General features: G+C 37.8%; 2 protein-coding genes, 2 long non-coding RNA genes and 1 pseudogene across 6 annotated transcripts; 2 read left to right on the forward strand and 3 right to left on the reverse strand.

Annotated features, from left to right (window-relative positions):
• Positions 1-1369: 1369 nt before the first annotated feature.
• On the forward strand, positions 1370-8320 carry LOC148880475 (tetrahydroberberine oxidase pseudogene; annotated as a pseudogene).
• A 2897-nt stretch (positions 8321-11217) lies between these two features.
• LOC148880476 (Major facilitator superfamily protein) lies at positions 11218-13643 on the forward strand. The gene is made up of 3 exons (XM_088962386.1): positions 11218-11441; positions 11601-11923; positions 12301-13643. The coding sequence occupies exons 1-3, from the start codon at positions 11312-11314 to the stop codon at positions 13375-13377; spliced, it is 1530 nt and encodes a 509-aa protein (XP_088818512.1). The 5' UTR covers positions 11218-11311; the 3' UTR covers positions 13378-13643.
• On the reverse strand, positions 11490-15089 carry LOC148880477 (uncharacterized). Its single transcript, XR_016104576.1, has 2 exons — positions 14956-15089; positions 11490-13322 (listed from the first exon to the last, which is right to left on the reverse strand). It is a non-coding gene; the product is annotated as an uncharacterized LOC148880477 (long non-coding RNA).
• Positions 15090-16605: 1516 nt separating this feature from the next.
• LOC148880478 (transcription factor KUA1-like) lies at positions 16606-20484 on the reverse strand. Of its 3 annotated transcripts, XR_016104575.1 has the most exons (5): positions 19844-20484; positions 18360-18568; positions 17082-17688; positions 16814-16843; positions 16606-16706 (listed from the first exon to the last, which is right to left on the reverse strand). XR_016104575.1 is itself a non-coding variant. In XM_088962387.1 (3 exons), exons 1-3 carry the CDS (start codon positions 20124-20126, stop codon positions 17185-17187), a joined length of 996 nt encoding a protein of 331 aa, XP_088818513.1. In that variant the 5' UTR covers positions 20127-20484; the 3' UTR covers positions 16900-17184. The 3 variants fall into 3 exon arrangements, 1 of the variants encoding a protein (XP_088818513.1); XR_016104574.1 differs by having other exon boundaries at positions 16606-16843; XM_088962387.1 differs by lacking the exons at positions 16606-16706; positions 16814-16843 and having other exon boundaries at positions 16900-17688.
• A 562-nt stretch (positions 20485-21046) lies between these two features.
• On the reverse strand, positions 21047-21435 carry LOC148880479 (uncharacterized). Its single transcript, XR_016104577.1, has 2 exons — positions 21313-21435; positions 21047-21188 (listed from the first exon to the last, which is right to left on the reverse strand). It is a non-coding gene; the product is annotated as an uncharacterized LOC148880479 (long non-coding RNA).
• Positions 21436-25143: the final 3708 nt, after the last annotated feature.

The raw sequence follows: 25143 nt of genomic DNA on the forward strand, positions 1-25143 counted from the left end.
AACACCCTAGTACCTACACTAAAATAAGACTCTGATGGAATTATAGACACTAAAAAGGTTAGTAGATCATGTGCCATGATGAAGAGAATTGGATAATTTTTTGAATGTTCACTCCACTAGGCTAAAATATCAAAAATATTTGTTCCCTTACCTAAAGTAGAAAATTTTGCTTGTAAATAGAAATTAAGTTTAGTAAATGAACTTGTTGTTGAGGTAGCGGATTTCTGCCTTCTACTTATTAAATAAAAAAGTTTTTCTCTTCTACTACGGGCTCAAATTCAAATCCAAAAGTAGAAGATGCAACTATACAACTTGTAGAATTATTTCCTATTACTTCAAATTCATATAAACTGTACATTTCAAATAATTCACAATATTTTTCAAGTAAAATATCTAAACCATCTTTCCTAATCATATGATCTAATAAAGAGGAGAAATGTTCTCCCAATGTTTTTAAATTTATTTTTCATTATCTCAACAATACTTTTAAATTGTGGATTATTTCTATATTTTGTAAAACAATCACTAATTACCATTAATTGATAAGGTAAATCACAATTAGTTGGATAATAAATGCCTGATAATTCATTAGTTGCATCATAAAAATGTTTTAAAAAATCTCTAATACAAATTGCCTTTTCCTAAACTTCCTCAAATATAATATCATTAGGCATTTTTGCATTATAAAAAATCACAAAGAATTTGTTTGTGAGAAATACAAGTTTCTAACATAGAATAGGTAGAATTCCATCTATGTTTAACATATAATATAAAATGTTTATCTTTTAAACCATAATTTTGACATAAATATTTAAATTCTTATTTTCTTGCTTCATAACTTTTAATATATATAATACAATTTCTAATTTAAGAAATATGAGTAGAAATAATATTTAAAGCATCATAAATACATAAATTTAATATGTGACATGCACATCTGATATGAAATAATTTACCATTTAAACATGGTTTTAATTGTGATTTTAAAATATTTATTGCGGAATCATTATTACAAGTATTATCAAAACTAATAGAAAATAATTTATTCTTTTATTTAAAAGCTACTTTTCATCAATAAAAGACCGGTAATACAAATATAACTTATGTTAAATTTAGAAGTCCAAACATCAAAAGTAATTACAACTTTAGAATTAAGATTTGATAACATATAAATTAAACTTTGTTTATGAATAAAAATTCTTTAAAGCATATGATCTAATAGTATTCCTAGAAATATTTTTATATTATGGATTTATAAAATTATGTAACTATTTTTCAAGTTTAGTACCTTCAACTAGCAAAAATGGTTGTTCAGCATGTGCGATGTATTTTGCTAATTCTTATCTCATTTTTTCTTGAGAATATTTAAATGTACCAACCCCCCTCCACCCAATTTGTGTTTGTGTTGTTTCTCTTCCTCTCTTCTTCTTCTTCTTCTTCTTCTTCTTCTTCTTCTTCTTCTTTCTCATGGTTGAGCAAATATTTGCCCAAATGGCCAGTGTCACTCTTACTACAATAGCTAAAGTCTTTCCTACTAGGGGTAGAAGTTCCATCAATATCAATAGCATCCATATCAGTGCCAACACTATCATGATACAATTGAATATCGTCAACATTGAACATGTTGGGGAATCAGTTTTGGGAGAAGCCAGTCATTTTTTTTATTTCTAAAAAAATAAAAATTAATTTAATTGGACTTACCCGGGTTGCTAGTTCGGAATCCTAACTTGATTTCAATGATTGAAGCCTTTCAACTCCAAGAGCCCAAGCCTTTCAACTGCCCAAAATACCTTAAAAACTAATCATTTTTTAGTTGTTGGGAGGGGTATTTTGGTTATTGTAAAGTTATTTATCATTTTACCCAAAATGCCCCTAAACTAGTTGTTATATTACTATTGGGGGGCATTTGTGTCATTTTTTCTCCCCATAACCAAAATACATAAATACCCCCTATATAGCTAGTTATAGCTATTGGGGATATTTCTATGAAAAACCCACAATGGTAAAACTAGCCTTTGGGAAGGGGGGGTCCCCAACAGCTAGTTCTCGGGTGGGTCGTGCTATAGGTCTGCAGGCTGTGTTGCGGGCTGGGCCATGCCGGCCCATAGGCCGTGGGTAGCACGACAAGCATGTTTGTGCCGTCCCGTGGACTCCAAACCCCAGGCCCATTATGGCCCACACGGTCATGCCCGGTCTGGCACAAACTGCATGCCAGGTCATGGGTGGCACGACCTGATTTACACCTCTAGACAGAACAAACTCAATTGAGCTTCAGATTTCGAGACTCCTAACCCTTTTTTTTCTGAGTTTCAACCCTTCCTTTACCAACTAACCCCAGCTCATCCTAACCCTAGTGGGTACCCTTGACCCAACTCACCCTAGCCCTTTTCCCCTCACTCTAATGGATCACTCGACTCATATTGACCCACCAATAGAATGAGTGGGTTGGGTGGGTCAAATGGATTGGGGTTAAGATTGCTAGCCCTAATTTTACGGTTGGACTTGATCCCAACACTTCAAGCCCAGCCTAATCCCCACTTGACCTGAACATATTTTATATTATTTTTTATTTATATATAAGTATTATAAAATGATGCTTACAATACATATAATATATGATATTTTATATTATAAAATGTATAAAATAATTTTATAATGCATTCACTATTTTATCCATAAAATTCATAGGCTCAAAGTTACACCTGGCCTGGCCTAGGTTATAGCCCATATTACAATTGCTAAGCCCGGCCTATACCTATTTAGGGATGTTTATTTTTCTGGTTCGGAACCCAAGTCAGGCCCAGACCCAGACCATAGTCTTATAACATGTTTTAAGCCCAACTTGAGTCGGCCAATGATCACAACTACTTACCTTCCATCAATTTTAATTCTAGTTAATACAAGTCTTTTAATAAAACAAAAAAACATTAGTAAGAAATTACTAGTTTTGAAATTAACTTTTATAATTAATATTGATTAAAATTATATTTAAAAATCATGACAAAAGTTAATAAATATGATAACAATAAATTAAAAAAGTACGATTACTAAAAATAATAGATATATTTTAAAAATTATTGACTTTAAAATCCATTTAAAGTATTAACATTAAAAATTCTAATAAAAGTTAGTAAAAAATAATAATAAATAAATTTATTAATAAAATTAATAATGTAAGAAACTTATTAGTTTTAAATTAACAAATAAAATAATTTTAACACTAATTTATTTAACAATACACGATGAAAAAATATTGTTCGAATTAGACTCAAATCCCCCTTAACCCATTTAGAAGTGTTGCAAGGCTCCTTTTGCCATAATTAATTTTAATAAAGTTGATGCACGGCCCCACTAGTACAACTTATAGGCTGTCCATGTGGGGCCCTATCTGTATCTGATCCGTCACAATCGTAATAGGACCCATTTATTAAAATTCTATAAAGTTTGGATTTTGACTTTAGGGTATCCGAAACCTAATACTTGGTTTTATTTCATTCATGTACCCATCCCCGTCTCTGATACCCAATTTATATATATATATATATATATATATATATATATATATATATATATATATATATATATATATATATATATATATATATATATATATATATATATATATATATATACATATATATAAGAGATAAAATATGTGGTATTTTAAAATATAATATAATACAATATCTAGTATACAATAATTTATAATATATAATATATTAAGAGAAATTAATTAAGTAGAAGTGAGGATGGAGTCCTATGGCCTATGACATTCTTAATTGGTTAATTTGAAAATTTGGGGCATTTGGGTAGATTCAAGGTGAATCAAAGCAATACAGGTGACTTGTTTCTTTATGAAATTTAAATTTTTATTATTTAACTTTAAAATTTTATTGACATAATTATTGTTAAATTTAAATGAATTTTAAATTAATATAATTAGGATTTAATATTACAAAATACAAATGGTATCTATTTGTCTAAATTCAAATTAAGAATCAATTGGTTTGGGCAAGTTTAATTCCAATCCAAACAATATTTCTAGGTGAAATATTTGGCTATGAATTTTTTTTATCAATTAATTTTAAAAATTTATTGATGTAATTGTTTCAAAATTCAACTGGACTTTAAGTTAATGTTATTACGTTTTGGGATTGCAAATGCTATATACTTGTCTGAATTTAGATTGAGACTTAATTGGTCTCAATAAATTCAAGTCTAATCCAAGCATTATTTTTAGGTGATATACTTTTTAATGATTTTTAAATATTTATGTTTACTTTTAAAATGTTATTATTGTAATTAAGATTGCAAATGGTATCTATTTGTCAAAATTCAAATTCAAACTCAATTTAAAATGATAATTTTATTGTAAAATATCCATATATGTTGTCTCTTCCTTAGTTGATTTAATATACATCTCTTCAGTTAAGGATGATGCTCCAGTAGAGGATTAAAAGGCAACAAGAGTCCTTGAAATAACAATTCTCTTATGTCACTTGTAGTTTTATTTGTTTTGTTTTGTTCTTTTATATGGAAGCATTTCATGTTAGTTTTTGTTGGATGTTGTTGGCTAATGAATTTCAAAGAAAAGTTTAATTTTATCATTTGATAATCAGGTAGGACGGGTTTAATGGGTTTGGAACGGGACATGTCGGAAAATTTGAAAGAAAAAATTAAATAGGTTTGAAACGGATTTGGGATCAAGGGTACTTAGATGGATTTGAGAATGGATAAGACAATTTGCATAGGTACCTTACCCGTTGTCATTCCTACTATTGAAAACATTTTTGGATTGGACATGTTCGCCCATTCATGCCCATTTTATCTTTCGGAGCAAAAAAAAAAAAAAAGGGGGCAATTACTATTTTGCTCCACTATCATGGTAACTAAGAATGTTATCAAGAGCTGGCCCCTAAAGCCAAAGTTTTCACCGATGGCTTAAATTAAAGCTGCCTGTAACAACGCCAACCTTAGAAAGCAAAAGGTGACTGCACGTCAACCCTCCCATTTGATGTAAGTTATTAAAGCAAGCTTTACCAAAAAGCGAGCTGGTATCACTGAGCTACTTTGATGTAAGCTATTTAAAATAAGCTTTACCAAAAAGCAAATTTTTGGCTTAATGATAGGGTATTTGGGTTCATTTGGGAGGGCTAAACTAAATATGTATTTCCACCAAATGGGTTTTTATGGTTTTTTTTTTTTTTTTTCTTTAAAAGTAGAGGCGATAGTATTACGTAATCAGGGGGTGATTGTCCTACAAGCAAATGCTTGTCAAACACATATTCTAGAAAATTTTCAAAAAAATAATGCAGAAAGCTTGCATGTTATTCACATGTTGAGGACACATGGTACATATCTATCTATACGTTACGACTCTTTATTTTTTTAGTTTTCCACGTGTAGGACTCCTGTCAGTCTGTAACATATTTAACGGGTGAAAACATTGACTGTAAAACAAACAAAAAAAAGAGTCTAAGCTGAATTTGGACACGTTACCATTGGATGGAGATTGGATTTGCTCTTCGCATCCTGCGTATTATGCCATGTATTAAAAATATCTTAAGTTATTATTCACAGAAAATGTTGTCCATACACGATGGATGTAGATATGAATGTGTAGCGTTCATGTACGAAGAGCAGATCCCATTCCACCATGATGTGAGTTAACCAAAAATATAAGAAAAGGAATAAACGTTTCATGCGAGAAAACTTTGTCCATAATTGGGGGTGGGGCCCAAAGTTAAGAATTCAGATTTGTACCCGACACGCACCCCACGTCAAATCTCAATCTTGTATCGGAAACATAAAGGAGAGCGATTATCAACACATGCTGAGATGTGAACGTGGGGTGTGCTGACTTAAATTTTGAGAAACAGTTTAGATCAGCTACGAGCACAATGCCAACATCTTGCCTGTTGGCACCGGACTGATAGTGTTTGTTGGCAGCAGATTCCTCCCCTTTGGCTTTGAAAAAGCTCTGGCTGTTTGGGGCCAATTTACGCGAGTTTGCATCTGCGCCTCACGGGCACCCTACAGTACATCCCAATGATGTATTGGGAACGTTTCCTAATGACAAATTGACAAGTAGGAATGCTGAGCTTGGCTTAACATTCCAACAGATTTTTCCAACTTTGTTATAAAAATATCTCCTTATGAAAAAAAACATATAAATAGAAAGATATTCCTATTGGGCATTGGCGCAAGGAATTCACTTCGGCGCCCCACAGAGTCCTGTTTGTCTCTTTTATCAAAAGAAAATGGAGTGTAATTACTCTTTTACCCCATACCCATTGTAACATGTACAGCGCTACAGCGCTGCAGGTTGTTTAATTTCCTCCAAACAGCTAGCCAAATTTATTTTGGAATAGACGAAAAAAATGAGACAGGTCCAGCTGATTCAGTCATTCAGATCCAGATCCAACAAACAGAAAATCAAAGTCAAGGCTAGGTTCATCAGGTATTCAATTGTTATATATATAGTAGATTATATTAAAAACAATTTTGCCTTTCTAAGTTGAGATGGGGTTTGAAAGTTGAAACTACGTAACTCCAGAATTTTTCTAGTCAACTAATACATATCTTGCAATATCTGTTTCTTCATAGAAACCATTATAAATAACAGCGCAATTGGTTTCTACACCAAGGAAAAGAAAGAAAAGGAAAATGCAGACTTGAAGCATTATTGCTGTAATATTTTCTTTGTTTAGTGTCCTCCGCCTCTGCTCAGTTTCATGGGCTGCACCAGATTCAGCTCACTGGAACTTTTTACAGTGCCTTCACGTCCATTCTAACTCTGACTCTGAACCATCCATCCCAATCTCAGAAGTGCTGTATACCCCAAACAATTTTTCTTATTCATCTCTCTTGCAACATTCCATACAAAACCTTAGATTTTCGTTGTCTTCTACCCCTGAACCTCTGCTTATCATCACACCAACGAATGTGTCTCATATCCAAGCAACTGTTATTTGTTCCAGAAAAGCAGGCCTCCAACTTAGAGTCCGAAGCGGTGGCCACGACTACGAGGGTCTTTCGTATGTATCTGATGTCCCATTCATCATTGTTGACCTGCTCAATTTTCGATCGATCGACGTTGATATAGAAGATAACGTTACTGCATGGATTCAAGCTGGGGCAGTTCTTGGGGAAGTTTATTATAGAGTTGCAGAGACAAGTAAGATCCATGGCTTCCCTGCTGGGAGCTGCCCGACAGTGGGCGTCGGTGGGCACTTCAGTGGAGGTGGGTTTGGTCTGATGTTCAGAAAATACGGCCTGGCTGCTGATAATATCATTGATGCTTATTTAGTCGACGTTAATGGCAGAATTCTCAATAGAGAATCCATGGGGGAAGATTTATTTTGGGCCATCAGAGGAGGAGGGGGAGCAAGCTTCGGTATCGTTGTCTCTTGGAGAATCAAACTAGTTCCTGTTCCGCCTGTGGTGACTGCTTGCACTGTTGATAGAACCCTGGAACAAGGTGCAACAAAGCTCATACATCAATGGCAATTCATTGCAGATAAGCTCCATGAAGATATCTTCCTCCACATCAACATAGCAGCCATAAATCAGAAGGGGAACACAACTGTTCGAGCTTCATTTGAGTCTATGTTTCTTGGAGGTTCTGAGAAGCTTCTCCAAATGATGAACGCCAGCTTTCCTGAGTTGGGTTTGAAGAAGGAAGATTGTGCTGAAATGAGTTGGATTCAATCCGTGCTCTACTTCGCAGGATTCTCAACCTCTGAATCCTTGGAGGTTTTGTTGGACAGGAGGCCTCAGTCCAAGAGCTTCTTCAAGGCAAAGTCTGATTATGTGAAAGAACCCATTTCAGAAACTGGGTTGGAAGGAATATGGGTAAGGCTTTACCAAGGTGACGGGGCATATATGATCTGGACTCCCTATGGAGGAAGGATGGATGAGATTCCAGAGTCTGAAATTCCTTTCCCTCATAGAAAGGGGAACATTTATAAGATTCAGTACATGGTGAGCTGGGAAGATGAGGGAATTGAGGCATCCAAAAGGCATATAGGTTGGATTAGAATGCTGTACAAGTACATGGGGCCCTATGTATCCAAGTCTCCAAGGGCTGCATATTTGAACTATAGGGATCTTGACTTGGGTACTAATAGTAAGGGTAATACAAGCTACTCCCAGGGTAGGATTTGGGGTGAGAAGTATTTCAAGAGTAACTTCAAGAGATTAGTACATGTGAAGAGCATGGTTGATCCAGGTAATTTCTTCAGATATGAGCAAAGCATTCCATCAATTCCTTCATGGGGAAAGAAATTAAGTAAGTAATTAGAGATATCTTGCTTGTATTGATTTTGTAATCAGTTGTTTTTAACAATTGTCTTCTCAGTATTTTGTCTACAAAATGTTACACTAGAGCTGGGAGTGGGATATATCTGTATACAAAGTTACATGTTCTTTTAAATAAATAAGCTTCTTCATTTTGTTTTTCCAATTTTTTTATGTGTAATTTTTGCCACCACCTATTAAGGTGGATTCATGGCTGCATGCTAAACTAGGGTTGATTATGGACTGGGTTCGGCCCAGGTTTTTATAGGGTAGTTTGGGGATAAGTTGCTACTAGCATCCATCAAAACGAGGCTAAGAGAAAAGTTGATACTTGTAGGGGTGTCAATTGGACCGGATTTGGTCTAATCCGATCCGGTCCAATATGAATCCATTACAGGGATCAGGTCCAATCCAATCTAATGAATACCTTGGACTATTTTGAACCAATCCAATTTAATGTCTGGATTGTCCAATCTGTTCAAATTAGTTATCTTTTATTAACGCAGGATATTAGCTCACTCTTATTGAATCCAATATAAATTCATTACGGATGGATCAGGTCCAATTCAATCTAATAAATACTTTGGACCATTAAGTTTGGATTTGTCCAATTCAATGTTTAAAGCCACCAAGTGGTTAAAAGAGCAAAGTGGTTAAGGTAAGGTAAGTTTGGGATAAATGATAATATCTAAAAATTCAAAAGGAGTAAGTGTCACCACCCTTCTCAAAAAAAAAAAAAATTCAAGCTCCTCAGATCTTACCAACGCTTTCTTACCAAAAAAACAAAGATCTGAGATAAATTACAGAAGGAAAGTTTCGATACTTACTAATGCTTTCTTACTAAGCTTAAAATAAACTTCCGATTCGAAACTCTATGCTTTGATTCTTTCTTTACGTAGATGAGGAACAAAATCTCGATTGCAGCCTAAATACCCACCTTTGTTACTGGATTGCCTTCTGAGTTGCATTCCGCTTTATATATGCTTCATTCTCCTTCGATCTTCCATTCTTTTCGTTCTTAGCTGAAGGTTTGATTTACAATAAAGTTTATAATTCAGTACTGTTGTTCAGTAGTTTGATCGGATTTTTCCCAGGTATGCCCAATTCCTCTCACCTCAATTTCTAACAGAGAAAACGTCGAAATGCTACAGTGTTTATGGGGTGTTCTATGTGCAAAATGCTATAGGAAGGAGACCACCTTCCCTTCTGGTTCTCGAGATTTTTCGCCATCAAAAGATACTATAGTGCACCGCTTTTGAGCTTAAGTTTAATTTTTTTCATAGTTTTACATTATGAGAAGGTAAAAAACCTTTATTTTCACGTTAGGATAAAAGAAAATACAGCACCAAACCAGTTTTATCAATCCGGGTGAAGAAGATGATTTAAGCGGGTTATTTTGACCCGATTTTGAAAACACCGTAGAACATGATATGGGTTGTAGTGATCTGTTTTTGAGTTACCCATATGGTAAATCATTTTGTGGGTGAACCGTTTGCTGTATCGGTGCCCAATATAATTAATTAGCTTTTAGTAATTAATTGAATTAGTTATTAGTGATTACTAAGTAATTCAATTAATTGATTGTATGAAACTATGAATGCCAAATAATTGTTATATGAAATATTAAAATCCACTTAATTATAATTGCACTAATGAAAATCATAGCTAACGAGATAATATCATAATATTATATTATTAATAAAAACTTACAATATGTTACTTTTTATAATAATATAAAAATCATGAAAAATTAATAATTAATTAAATAATCTTATAATAGTTATAATTGATGATATAATATTATAATAAGCATTAATTTATTTTTATAAAATCCATTTAAATTTTAAAATAAAAAAAAATTAATAAAAGTCGCTAATAAGAAATTATTAATAAAATTAATGAAAGTCCGCTCATTGCACGGGTCTCAAGTCTCAACTAGTGAAACTACGGAATCAAAAAGCTTGGTGATGCCATTTAGAATGCATTTGTAAAACTATGTAAAACTATGATGGTGTAAATGATTTAAGTGCAAATTCTCATTTATTTTTGCTTCAAAGTTTACCTTATTTTGTTTGATTGTAGTATAAATGGAATAAAATAAGAGCCGTGCTACAAACTCAAATGCATAAATGGATCAGGCCATTTCATAAAATCTCACATGTGTTTGTTTGCGGTGCAATTTTATTTGCACTATTACAAATGCATGGGAGTGTAAATAAAAATAATACAAATTCTGGTTTACTTTCATTTTGGATGTTACTTTATTTTGCTTTACTTGTTCTGAAATGGAATAAAATAAAGTAAATTTTAAAATAAAAATAAATCATAAATTGCACTAAAATCATTTACCCTGCCATGATTTTACATCAGTGCAAATAAATTCGCATTACAATCAAACACAGCTCCTATTGTCAAGTGGCTGTTAACCCACAGATGGCTTTTGCTTATTATCGGAGGACTTTTTAATGGATTAATATAGATTTGTTTATAAAAACCACAACAAAAACTACTTTATATATGTATTATATAATTATCTGGTTTGCATCATCAATGAATTGACCATGTTATCAGGTGTTTGATAGCGAACCCCAATCAAATCCCAAAATACAACCACATATTTTTTGAATTAGAATCTGCTCCTCACACGGATGCCTCATCATGTATTGGAAACATCTCACGTGTGAGCAAATCCGGTCTCCGACGACCTCACCGGAGATGTTGCCAATACACGGTGGGAAGTAACTGTGAGGTCGGTGTGAGGTGCCCTTTCTGAGGAGCAGACCTGGCCTCATATTTTTTATGCTAAAATTTCTATACACTCCAAAGTAAACATTGTTATTTGACTATTTGACTTGATGTATATCCGTATATCGCATATTGCCCAATAATTGGTTGCTCTACTAAAGCCCAGTCAATCAAGACGGCTTCTTTTGTCCTCTTTCTCCATCTTCTGAGTCTAAAACACAACACTCTTTCTCATGGCTGTCAGTGGGTCATCTGTGGAGATCAGCTCATGGCAGCGGGATTTGCAGTTGCAGGCGAAAACAAGCGCTACAATGGAAGGATGACCCCGTTTGTCATCCTTTCATGTATGATGGCTGCCAAGGGAGGAGTCATCTTCGGCTATGATATTGGAATTTCAGGCAGGTTCTCTTACTTACATCTCATTTCTCCATTTCATCTTCCTCTGATATGTGCCAACAACCAAAAGGGCGTTCCCGCAGAACAATATATCTTTTTCTTTCTTTCCCATTTACAATTCAGTCTTTTAATTTCTATTGATTATGAGACAAAATGTGAAGGTGGGATCTCTTCCATGGAGCCATTTCTTAAGAAGTTCTTCCAAGAGGTTTACACAAAGATGGACGACGACACCAAGATAAGCAACTACTGCAAATTCGACAGCCAACTCTTGACCTCATTCACGTCGTCACTCTACATAGCCGGTCTGGTCGCTTCCTTCTTTGCTTCATCAGTAACACGAGCCTTTGGGCGCAAGCCTTCCATTCTCGCCGGCGGTGCCACTTTCCTTGCCGGCGCAGCTCTTGGTGGAGCTGCTTTCAACGTATATATGCTTATATTAGGCCGTATCTTGCTTGGAGTTGGGGTGGGATTCGCTAATCAGGTAGAACACCAATCTCCCCTTGCTTACAATTAACAATTTTAGTACACAAGCCACTAACTTCTGGCCTCAGAACATGCCCAGAGTCTGGGCCTGAATTCCGAGCTGAGCTCGCGTAAGCTCGTTCTTGGAACAGGATGGAGATTTGACGGCATCTGACAGATTTATCACTCTCCCAGGAGAGTACAGGATGTGGGTTTTGAGCAAAAACTTGCCACATGTAATTCATTCATTGGATGGACAAGCACCTCCCAAGTAACTTCGGTGCCGGACCCACCATTACTTTGATTGGCTGAGCCCAAGTTTGAATTGTTGTTAGCTAGAGCCTAGAGAGAAGATACAATTAGGTAGTAACTAATCTTCTTATATATATTGTGCAGTCGGTCCCACTATATCTCTCAGAAATGGCTCCACCACAGTACCGAGGAGCTTTTAACAATGGTTTCCAGTTCAGTGTAGGCATCGGAGCCTTATCAGCAAATCTCATCAACTTTAGTACTGAAAAGATTAGAGGTGGCTGGGGTTGGCGTCTCTCTCTTGCCCTGGCTGCAGTCCCAGCCTCAATCCTAACTATTGGAGCCATTTTCCTCCCTGACACCCCCAACAGCCTTATCCAACGCAACAAACAGGAGAAGGCCAAGAGGATGCTACAGAGAGTTCGAGGAACCACAGACGTCCAAGCAGAGCTGGATGATCTCATCCAAGCTGGTGACATCTCTACTGAGGCCATCGGGGATCACCCATTCAGAAAAATCCTACGAAGCAGATACAGACCTCAGCTGGTTATGTCAATGGCAATCCCATTCTTCCAACAGGTGACAGGAATCAATGTGATTGCCTTCTACGCTCCCATATTGTTTCGAACCATCGGCCTGGGCGAGAGTGCATCTCTCATGTCCGCTGTGATGACTGGAGTTGTGGGTACTGTCTCGACCTTCATATCCATGCTGATAGTGGATAGATTGGGCCGACGGGTGTTGTTTGCGATAGGCGGAGTTCAGATGTTCGTCTCACAGTTGATGGTGGGAGGAATAATGGCTGCCAAACTTGGGGATCATGGTGGTTTGAGCAAGGGAGACGCTTATCTGGTACTGGTTTTGATTGGCATATACGTAGCTGGTTTTGGGTGGTCATGGGGTCCATTGGGGTGGTTGGTTCCAAGTGAGATTTTTCCACTGGAGATCAGATCAGCAGGACAGAGTATTACAGTGGCAGTTAGCTTTCTCTTCACTTTCATTGTTGCTCAAACGTTTCTGTCTATGCTCTGCCATTTCAAGTCTGGGATCTTCTTCTTCTTCGGCGGATGGGTGGCGGTAATGACAGGGTTTGTTTATTTGCTTCTGCCAGAGACCAAGAACGTGCCTATTGAACAGATGGATCGGGTGTGGAGGGAGCACTGGTTCTGGAAGAGGATTGTTGGAGAGGAAAAAGAAAACAAGAATGGTGAGGCAGCATGATTATCTTGAAAGAACAAACAGAGAAAAGAAACGAATACAAATGAGTCAGAAACCTTCAGCAGAGTTTTCATTGTTACTTTCAAATCTGTCGACTGTGGATATTATCGTTGTTTCTGCTGTGCATAATTTACGATATCTATTTATTATCTTTAAAAAAAACGCAAGACAAGAGAGATATCAGAGACATAGGCTATTAGCTGTTACAATATTACTTTTACTTCTTCTCTTACTATAAAATTTTCATAAATCATGCATTATAATGGTTATTGTAGAGTTTTAAAGAAGCTATGTGAGACAAAAAAAAAGGGGTAAATTTTTTAAATTACCCTTTTGCTTTAGTTAATTGATTAATTCTATCCTTTTGAAAATCGACTGGACCGTTTTTGATAATTGACTAACATGAACGAAAAAGGTAAAATATCCGTTATATCCTTATGCGAAATTACATTTTTATCCCTATTTTTAACTTAACTCAATCCCTATCAGGCTGCCATCGCCATCGTCACCGACGACGGTCGCTGCAAATACCGAACAGTGGAAGTCCGGCGGAAGTCGATTCCGGCCGACAACGAACGGCGCTGGAACCACGAACTTCCGCCGGAGGTCGGTGAGTTTTTTTCTCTCTCTCTCAAACGTCCCAGATCTACAGCACCGATACATGGTGGTTCCGATATCTAATCTACAGTACCAGGAGAAATCACATAGAACCACATGCGTGTCAGAAAAGGAAGGTCTTCGGTTATCGTGTTGGGAACTAATAGGGCCACGTTATTGTTAACAAACGAGATCTCACACGTGTTGAGCTATTAGGTTGGAGAGAGAAAACAGGTGCTGCGATGGATGGCCGAGATGCACTCTTGTACGCAGAAGAACTACGTCAGACCAAATGTACCTGTCGGAGGCTACCCGTGACGTTGACGGGCAGCTGCCCGTGGTATTATGGCCCTGGGAGAAGGCTCAAGTCTCCCCTTTGTTTTAAGGAAGGCCCCCTGTAAAAAGGCAGCCTTGGAGGTCATTTTAACGGGTACTTTGGAGTGCGGAGGAGAGATCTCCGATATCTCTATTCTCGCCTCCATTGCTCAAAATTGTTGTTCTTCTATTCTTAAGAGGGTCAAAGCTCAGCTTTAGAAGAACTGTCTTGTCTGGGTTTTTATTTTTTTTATTTTTATTTTTAGCGGAGGAACTAAGAGAGTTGTTCTGGCTTCTGTGATGTTTTAGGGGTTCTTGGTTCTACTGTTTCAAGGTCAGATTAACAATTGTAATGGCAGAAATATGTTGTGGAGTTGTTAGTAAAAGCGAAACGGCGGCGTCGTGCGAGCCGATCTCCCAAGCTGCCAGGTGCTGGAGGATGGAGATTCGACGGTTTAAGTTTGTTTCTGGAGTTTCCATACCACAGGAAAATTGCCGGAAACGGCCGAGATTGGATGTTTATGGGACTTTGTCGCCGCGGGATTGCAAAAACGCAATTGAGAACTGTGGCATTAACAGAGTGCGAGAGAGTTTGGTCGTGTCGGATGAGGAGTCAAATACAGAGGAAGAAATGACTTTGAACGAATAACAGAGGAGAAAAAAACTCACCGACATCCGGCGGAAGTCTGTGGTGGTTCCAGCGCCGTTCGTCGTAGGCCGGAGTCGACTTCCCCTGGACCTCCGTCGTTCGGTATTTGCAGCGACCACCGTCGGTGACGATGGCGATGGCAGCCAGTCTGATAGGGATTGAGTTAAGTTAAAAAAAAGGGATAAAAATGTAATTTCGCATAGGAGTATAACGGGCATTTTACTGTTAGTCAATTATCAGCAACAATAAACATAAAGTTAGTGAATTAGTTAAACTACAAGGTAGTTTAAGAAATTTATCCAAAAAAATTATGATGCCTGAAATGTCTAATTACTCAAATAATTGATCAGAAAATGAATTACGGATCTGTGCCAACAGATTCCCGATGCATAAAGGTCGATGATCAAAGAATAAAGTGTTCGCCTCAAAAGATAAAAGAAAAGAAGAAAAGAAAGATTAAGCAAGCTGTTTGGAATATCTGGGCCCAGCCAAGTATAAAGTTCAGCCAATTCTGGGCTTCCCTATTTTCTTTCCCAACAAGATGAGTTGACGTGTACAGAAAATTCTCTTCTGGTTAAAGTCAAGCCTGTTTAAATTTCTGTTGGTTTGGTGTGTCTCACAGACTCAGAGTAAGCCAAATCCCTCTCACGAGGACACGCGTACTCTTACCAAAATGTGGGGATTTATGTTCCATTCTCAACTGATCTCTTTTCAGCCACACATGATTACATGAAATAGCTTTTGATAGAGGTCAGATTTCATACGTTTGGTTTGAGGCCCCTATGCATCGAAAGTTGTTTAGGTTCAATTTAAGACAAGCCCAGAGAAAAAGATGATTTCTCCTTGACATGTAAACCACAAGCTATAAATTGAAAAAGATTTTCTGAACGTATATTATGCCACCGCCCTTTGAGGCACCATTAATCCCTCACCTGTAAGCCGTGACTATAAGATACGGATGTCTACTTAGACTTTGGGTGGTTAGAAATATGTTAAGGCGATGTATGGTATCTATGCCTCAGGTTACAGCCGGACAGCTACAATGATATGACACCAATATGACATTAAAAACGGTTATACAGCATTAGTAACAAACAAAATCAATACTGTTTCAAACAAAAAAAAGAGCCATTTTCTAAAATATTAATACAACAAACCCTCAAAAACAATGAGAAAATGGCTGAGGCAATGGCATCGATGCCAATAACCTACTAAGTGCTTATTCCACTGTTCCACGTAAAACTTTCCAAATCATGCTTGAATTTCGGGTCTCTGCGTCTCTCACTCTCAGGAGACCGGATCTGCTCTTCCTCACACGCGTCTTACACGCACATTCCATCACATTCTATCAGAACATCTTCCATACCTTTAAGTTATTATTCACGGGAGATGTTCCCAATACACGGTCGATGTGTATGTGAGGCGCTAAATTGTGAGAAGCAGATCCCTTTCCCACTCTCAGGCCTTCCAAGTTCCAACTACTGTTCTGCTATTTAAAGTCAAATTAGGTAGAAGGATTAATGTAAACTATCAGTCAACAACATGAAGTAATGCCAAACTCTGATAATCCAAGGAAAGAGATTAAGAACGCATGGCTCGGTAACCTCTAAATGCAAGGCTGCCTAGAATTCGAGTGGAGAAAAAGAAAGCAAGAGTAAGAACTTGGAATATTTAAAACAAAAAGATAGTTCAATCACATCTTGTATAGATCGCTCAAGTAGCCAGGAAGACATCAAGCTGCACGTCATAATTCAGAAGTGCCCCGCATTCCCTAATAAAAGGAGCAACAGGATTTGCCAGAAATGAATATTTCTTAAAACTATGCTCAGTTCATCTAAAAGATATTAAAGGTGAAATCTCATTGTCCGCGTGGCAAACCTGATGTTTCATCCATTTTTTAAAAGCCACCTGCCAATGGAACTTCACATGTGAGAAAAAAGAAAATATTCACCTCCTGGGGGAAGTAAACCCTAAGAATATATGTTAAGATTAATTCTTTTTAACAAAGAGGATACAAGGTCACAAAGGGTTCTAAACTTCCAAAAAACATGGTTAGGTTGGTTATTCCTACGAATCAGATTTATTAACCAGAGTCCTTAGCAGAAAGAAAAAACAAAAAACAAAAATATAACTAAAGCATACAAACCCGAACTGCACATTATTCTTCTTGTATTAACAGGAATTCTGCAGGATCATTCAGCACTAAGCTGACCTTCAGTTTCAGGCTCAACTCAACTATTCAGTGCATATCAGACTGCATGGATGGGATTGCTGCTCGTATCCATGCTTGAGGGACCTGTGGCCGGCTTAGCATGAAAAGCAGACTGCCTGGAGGAACCTTCAAGTAATTTGAGTGAGAGCGATGAAGGGCCTGAATTACCAAGGGATTCTCCTAAGCTTAGCTTGGACATTCCAACCAGCTCATCAACATTGATAGGACTTTTTGAATGTATAGCTGTTGGTTTAACAACCTCATGGGTCTCTTTTGTTGTCGCCTCTGCAGTGTACCCCGGCCAAAAGGGGAAGGAAAAGGGAAAGAAAGGGGAGAAATAGGCAGGAAATATTACTGGATAACTAGATTGTGTAGACTCTGGCTTTGGAGGGGCAGGTTCACCATCATTGGAGTTTGTAGAATCCATTGACTCACATTCTTCATCCAAAGCTGTAGGAGCTGGTAATGGATTGTTGCTTTGTGTTTCAGCTTGTGGATGGCTTGTGGGCAATAGTTCTTGTGCTGATGGAGTATCAACCGTCTGCAGAAATAAAAACAGTGTGGAAGGAAATCAATAAATAACAGTAAAAATCAACAATTAAACAAGTAAATTGTATCTTTACTGAACTCACAATCAAACTGACAGATTTTATATATATATAACACATTCCAATTCCCTAGAGAAGAAAATAAGAAAAAGGGAAATGAATAATTAAAATAAAACTCTTGTCATATGGCCAGACATGTTGATCCATATGCAGCAGAAGCATGCACATGTCATACATGCATAAAAGAGAATCCTTGACAACTTTGGCCCAAAATATCTCCTACACCAACACCTGTTTTAGCAATCCTAGTAAACCAAAATTATCATTTTCATTTAGAAATCAGCAAAAAGACCATCAGTCCACCCATTAAGAACAAAGCTAATGCATGAGATCCAGTTTGCCAAGCACCCTGCATGTAAAGCCATGAACACTGACAGAGGTTTCAGTGCACAACAGGTATACCAGATGTACAATATACAGACATCAGAAAACCTAAAGAAATTTATTGAATTAAAGAATTCCTCACATGTTAAATGCAGATAATTGAACGGTGTAGGTGGCTAATTCTCAGAAAATGGCATGCCCTTTTACATAATTCATATGCATGCAAAAGTACAGATGTAAAAGTCTGTATGCATTTGAGATAGTAAGATAAGATACTAACTTCATCAGCTATGATATCAAACAAGCTAGATCGTCTTTTCCTCCTGGATACATTGCTTTGCCGAATAAAATATTTCTGAGCATGGCTTGCCACCTGAGTTGGCGTCCTTGATATGACATAGTTTCGTGCTATCCCACGCCAATCACCTTTACCAAGCTTCTGCAGGCCAAGGAGAAACATTCTATGCTCCTCTTCGGTCCATGGCACCCCTGCATAAAAGTAGGAAACATATAATGTGAATCTGTTTAAAAGATAAAACACTGTATGTATTGCTCTACAAAAATGCACAGATCGGTGCTCCTTGCTTCTAATTTACAAGATATGTTCCAGAAATGTAAATCCAGACAAATTAATTAGGCTGGCCCAATCCTGGAAAGTACAGGAAGGTAGAAAAGAAGAATAAAAAGCAACATGATATGTATTTGCAGAAGACCAACAATATGAATCCAAATAGGTAATTGAAGACCAATAACATGAATCCAAATGGGTACATCAAAGTGAAATCCACCACCACTTCAATGCGTTAATAAAGCCAGAATGAGTACAGCGGAGGCCCCAAGTAAAGATGACCACGGTGTTTTGGTCCTCAAAGAATCAAGTGTAGAAAGCAACAAAAAAAAGCATAACCTGCTTATAAGGACTGAAATTTTTTCATTTCCCCTTTGGGGACTATGTTTCTCCTTTCTGTAACTGCAATGCTTTGAAAGCAAGAAAAACAGCAGTTGCAGTTAGCGGGTAACTAGGTCTTGAGTCAATACAAGTACAAACACCAGTCATTTGGTAACGATATTAAGAGTTTCTAGCAACTCCATAGACCTGCATGTCCAAAACGTTTAATGTTGTCAATACTAACTCAAACATAAAGACAAGCTTCAAACTCAACATCTGTAACTAGGGAATACAGACCGTTGCTGGATCAGTGAAACAAGTATTGCCAGACTTTTCAGGCAGACATCTGACTAGAAGACATAAACGAATTTTCAACTAAAATGACAACGTCCGAGACCACTGTGTCGACCTATAAACAATTAAACACCAACATAAGTTCGAAAAAACTAGATTGCTCCGCGCCCTTCACGACGTTCACGTTACGCAAGGCGCTTCCCTTCCTAGGTTTCCTACTTCTGCCCCTTTTTAACAGTTGATCTATATCAATCACCTAAATGAAGAACAATTACCCGAACTAGTTACAGTTTCTAAAGTTCGAAAAAAATATTAAATATCATAAAACCATTTTCTATTCTATCTCGCATAAGAGAGCAAATAAAAAAAATAAAATAAAAAAAAAAAAAAACAGAGACCTACATCAATTTCCATAGTTCCTCATACATCCAGCAAAAATTTTCGTTTAAAAGGAAAACAAATCATTTTGGTTACATACTTGTTCTTTAAACACGCACCAAAAGAGGCAAAACAACTAATTAATTGATTAAACAGTTTGAGATCAAAGCTTCAAAAACACTGGAAGAAAGAAGAAATCCGACCTTTCTTCCGCTCACGACAGCTAGAAGAACCCTGGACAAAATCTTCGGAAGCATAACCGTCAGCGGCCGCGCCGTGTTCAGGCGTCTCGCCCGGCGAACCAGGAGTATTGTTGTGGTGATGATTATTACTGCTTGATCCAGTGTAGTGCGTCAGATTCCCCATACTAGCACTCTTTCGGATCGATCCATCCGTTAATCGGACCCCGAAGAGCTTGACACCTCTGTTAGGGCAAGTCCTGGAATTGTGCCCATTGTGACTGCAATGCGAGCACCTCCTCGTCATCTCCTCCTCGCCTCCTGCTTCCCTCCCTCCGACAGGTTGATTTCCTTCTTCTAAAGACGAAACACGAGATCCGAATTTGTAGTAAAAGAACGAAAACTACATGACCAGAAAATTTAGGGTTAAGGTTAGGGCTTCGAACAACCCGGAGATTAGCTTAAATCCGATAATTTATGACTTCTCCTGTGATCGCTTCGCTCCCTCTCTCACGGCGTCTGCAGAAGAGAAAGAGAAGAAAGGAAGCCGAAGAGAAAGAAATAAATTGGGGCAAAAAGAGAGGGAGTCTAGCCCAACACGAACCGTGAATTCGGCTTTTTTTTCTTTTTTATTTCAAACTTACATACAAGGTAAACAATAAAGTAACTTATTCTCTGATCCACTCTATCTCTAATATTGGCCGTTGATTTTGCTGAAATAGTTTGACCAATGAATAAAGAGAGTGGGACAGTGGTTGAGACGATTCAGATGGGGTGTATATTCTATGGTGGAAAACAGTACAGGAGATCAGGTCTAAAGAGATTATAAATAGAAGCTTATCTTATCCAAACTCCAAAGTGGAGCCGACATCTCGTCTCGTGTTTTGTAGGCGAAGGCGATGCATGAACGACCCATCCCCACGAAACAGAGATTCCGAATCCTTGACGAGCATCAAATCTTTTGATCCGAATGTCCGAAACCCGATCCGACACCCTATCTGATTATTACTAAGTGTATCCATTCTGTTATAAAATTGAGTGGCGCTATTCCTATTGTTTTTGCTCTACTCTTAACATTCTTAAGTACTGCGTCAAAACCCGATCCGACATTTAAAATTCTTTTAAAACCCAATATTACCCCTCCCTCGTCCCCTTTCTCTGACCGGCAATTCCTTCCTCCTCAGACCTTCGATGTCTTCTCTCTTACTTCTCTTTATTTTTCTGCCTGTTACCTAGGGTCATGTATGTGTAATCACTCGCTGGGAAAAGCGAAAGCCAAGAAGACCATCTTCAATAGTTGTAGATTCTGATTCACTTCATCAGAGCACAGAGAAGGAGATGGATCCTGACACTCTTCTCCCCGGAGAACCTGAAGAAGGAAAGCATGACTAACTGAAATGTGCGTGCAGAGGCCGAAAATTAAAAGAAAGAAATATAAAAAAAAGAAAGGAGAGTCAGGAATCCTTCGTCTAAGATAAGATGAGGCGGCCTACAGAGACCAAGTGCCTGCAAGCGTCGTCATCTACAATTTCACCATCAGGCTTCAACTTCACCCGCGAGACAAAGTGTACCAGTACCCTCACCGGCTTTGATCATGCCTTCTTCTTCCAATGCTTCTGTTCAGAAGAAGATGGTTAGTTTTTATTCTTTTTTATTTGGTTTTCTTTTGTTGTTTCTGTGTTTGTGTACTAAGATTCATCTATTGAAAGTTTGAACTTATGTTGCAAAAACCTATCAGAGCTAAGCACCGGCCTCCAGAGATTACCAAGACCTCATCTTCTTCAATCCAGGAGATTGAGATCGAGGCCACAAAGGTTTTGTATGATTGAAAAGGCAATCATAGTGCCCGCCAAACCAAGAAATTACAAGAAATGCATCACAGAAGGTAGATTCAAAAGAGACCAACGGATCGAGTAACGAGGCAAAGTCGAGAGTTTCCTCTCTGATCTCAGTATCAGTTTCGGCTGCGCCACCTCAATCGTCAACGTTGCCTCAGAATTCCAGCACTTCGTCGACTCCGTTACCAATTTTGGTGAGTATTTTGAGCCAGTAGTCCTTGGATTCTTTTTCCCAACTCTTTCTTTTGATCCTTTGGAAATCTCCTTATGGGGCTGACGATGGCAATCTTAGTTTGATGAATAGAACCAAAGAGGAAAAATCCGCGACCGGTAAAGTTTGAAGAAGAATCCAATCGGAGTCAAATAAGTTTGAGAGCAATACCAACTTGGAGCGGCACTTTGGATCGAACCTCCCATCCCCTGTTTTTCCTCCCATACCATCGCCATTGCATCTCTTAGCAGTGGCGATTTGGATCAAACCTCCTTCATCGGACAACATGCACCTAAGACAATCGTTTCTAATATGGGTTTCAGATCAACAACAACTAGTTTTTTCTCTCAGATCTCCACTGTCATCAATCTCTCCAGTGGATCATCCAATTCAGTTTAAGGGTAAAACAGTCTTTTTATATTTTCATCTATGTTTAACCACCCGTAATGTTTAGACAATTGTCAGAAAAAATAAGAATGGTGTCAATTAATTTTCAAACATTAAGGATACACTTAATCTAATTAGCTAAACCATAAAGATAATTTAAGAAATTTACCCTTTATATTATATATAAGAAGTAATACAAGATTTTCACTAAATGGGATTTAGAGTTTTAATAATCGGGTTGGGTTAGAATGTAATAGGGTACGACACGACCCGGATACAGCCCTATCTTTTAGGCACCACCAAGTACCAACCAAAAATCAGAAATGGATAAATCCGTCGGGCGTCACCACATGATGGAAATCAGGCCGTTCAGACGAGGAAATGTACTTTTGTTATATTGTTTCGTGGACTACAAGTGGTACAGTGTGACCCAAGTTGATGGGTGAATTGGGAGATAAAAGGTCAAATCTGCGCCCTACAACGTCCCACAGCGCATCCCCGTCTTGTATTGAGAACATCTTCCGATGACATCATCAAGCCTGATTTATCATCGGGGGATGTTCCCAATACACGGGAATGGAAATAGAGTCTGAAGCTTTCTGCGGTAGTTTGCAGTCAATGTGAACGAAGGCTGTAAACGGAAGGGATTTGTGACACGTGGAAGGCTGATACGGAAGACTCAAGCTGTCCGTCTCAGAAGAGACCCACTGAACTGGCTTACCCGGAAAACGAGGGAATGGTAATAGAAGTCAGAAGAGTCTGGGTTAAGCACGGAACCAATCTGCTCCTCGTTGACCTTGTCAACGTTCTCGCTTAATGGTAATGGATGAGTTAAGTGAGGTTGTTGTTGAGTGTTTAATTTCGAAGATTCGGGTCCACGATGGGATGGGTCCCACACAAAAGAGGACCTACTGATTCATTCATTTTATTCTCAAATCACGGCTGGGATTATCTATTATCAGAAAAAGCATGGGTGGGATCACAATAATCACATGCCTCAAATACCGACTAGATCAAGACATTCCTCATAATTGTGTCTGTCTGGAGAATTAGAGGAGTGTTCGCCAACGTGTAATGTGTATAGTTTTATTTTTTCTTAAAACAGAAATGGATTGCTTTCTTTAAGCCAAACAGGAAAACATATTTCACGTTAGCAAAAAGAAAAAAAAAGAAAACAAAAACAAAGAGTATATTGATACCAAAAAAACCAATTGCTATAGAAGCTTTTCACCTCTCATACTTTTTCAGTATCATAACAAAGTTACCGTAAGGGTAAAATGCAAAAACCTCTCCTAAAGTTTTTGGTAATCATTAAAACCTCCCTTATAACAAATACCTCTCCTAAATTTTCAATAAACTCGACAAAAATCTCCCTTCAGTAACCTTCTCATGCGAGAAATGTTAGATTGATGCATCATTTTTTCCAAATACCTATTATACCCTTTTATAAATTATTTTACATACAAAATTACTAAAATAGCCTTATTTTAACTCAACAAAAATGTTAGAAGATGGCTGTTTTGTCAAGTTAAAACAAGGTATTTCAGTAATTTTGTATGTAAAATAATTTATAAAAGGCAAAATGGACATTTAGAAAAAATTTGAGAGGAGACTTTTTGTATTTATCCAAAATTATATTGTTTTAATTTTTGGATAAATTTCATAAACTATACTTAAATTTAAGAAATTGACTAACTCTACCCCTACCATTTTAATATTGTCTTAAAGGATTTCATGTTTGGTGCACTCGACAAGTACACCCGCGAATGATAAAATGACACATCGACCAGGCCAATGTTAACGTGTGTTTCAATCAGGCGGTTCATGCGGCCACAGACCGGTTCGTGTCCACGTGAACCGGTCTAGAACACAGACAAAAGGTCCCATTTCTTCGATTTCTTTCCATCGAACCCTGCTCATACACCAAACCCTTCCTCCATCGGTGGTGACAAAGCTCCAGCAGGTCATCGACAACGATAGAGCTCTGGTGGGTCATCAACGGCGATAGAGCTCTGATGATGACGTATTCTTCTTGTCCTCTCCATTCTTTTTCTTTTCGACAGAATTTCAAGGCATTCTCCTCCGTGAAGTGGTGGATGTAGACGGAAAAGAAACCCATGAAGAACAGAGTCGTCAGGAGCACCACCACCGTCAGAACCATGGAGCAACCGAAGGTCGACATGGGTTGTAGGGGTTTTGTAGCTGCCGACTGCCGCTGCTGAGACGATGGCAAGGGTTAGTGGCAGAACCAGGTAGTAATCTTGGGGAAGAGATAGAGACGTGTTGGGGTCAAGGGCATCTCTGTCGAGGAGTTTTCGGGTGTGGGGTTTCTTCATTAATAAGGGATGACTTGCTTTCGGGTGTGGAACATCTCTGTCAAGGAGTTTCCAGGTGTGGGCTTTCTACATCAATGGCCCAAGACAAATTTACAAGTTGGGTTCTCGGAGGGGTGGATGGCAGCATACATAGAGAGGCTTCATGACAAGGAAGAACTGTTGGTTGGTAGACATCCTTGTCCAATTCCAAATACAAGTTTGATTCTTGCTAGAACAATGAAGGTCGACCCTACAAGCAATATCGTGACTATACCAAAGCTTCATCTCCAGATACTTTACTTCTTGTCTCTGCTAGAAGAGCTTCTGTTGCAGATCAACAATCTTCTTCTTTGTGGTATACGAGTCCACTGGATACTCTCCCGCTGCCGGTAGCTTATTCGTTCACAACGCCAGTGTGCAGTGAGTCACTGATGGATGCTTGGGTAAAAAATGACCGGTTCAACCAGTCAAGCGATTAGTAACAGAGAAAATATTCGTTAAATTGTTGTTAACACCAGATGAGATGACATGTTCACTCTCATTTGAGGGTGCACTCGTTCAGTGCACCCGTGG

The sequence above is a fragment of the Nelumbo lutea genome, chromosome 1 (assembly GCF_056320005.1).
Source record: "Nelumbo lutea isolate HS-2025 chromosome 1, American lotus-T2T, whole genome shotgun sequence".
Classification (NCBI taxonomy): domain Eukaryota; kingdom Viridiplantae; phylum Streptophyta; class Magnoliopsida; order Proteales; family Nelumbonaceae; genus Nelumbo; species Nelumbo lutea.

Coding starts and splice junctions, on each gene's coding strand:
- LOC148880476 (XM_088962386.1), top strand. CDS start 11,312: ATGGCAGCGGGATTTGCAGTTGCAGGCGAAAACAAGCGCTACAATGGA. Junction 11,442..11,600: donor CTATGATATTGGAATTTCAG/GCAGGTTCTCTT, acceptor CAAAATGTGAAG/GTGGGATCTCTTCCATGGAG. Junction 11,924..12,300: donor GGGTGGGATTCGCTAATCAG/GTAGAACACCAA, acceptor TATATTGTGCAG/TCGGTCCCACTATATCTCTC.
- LOC148880478 (XM_088962387.1), bottom strand. CDS start 20,126: ATGACGAGGAGGTGCTCGCATTGCAGTCACAATGGGCACAATTCCAGG. Junction 18,569..19,843: donor CTGTCGTGAGCGGAAGAAAG/GTCGGATTTCTT, acceptor ACTTTTATGCAG/GGGTGCCATGGACCGAAGAG. Junction 17,689..18,359: donor TTGATATCATAGCTGATGAA/GTTAGTATCTTA, acceptor TTATTTCTGCAG/ACGGTTGATACTCCATCAGC.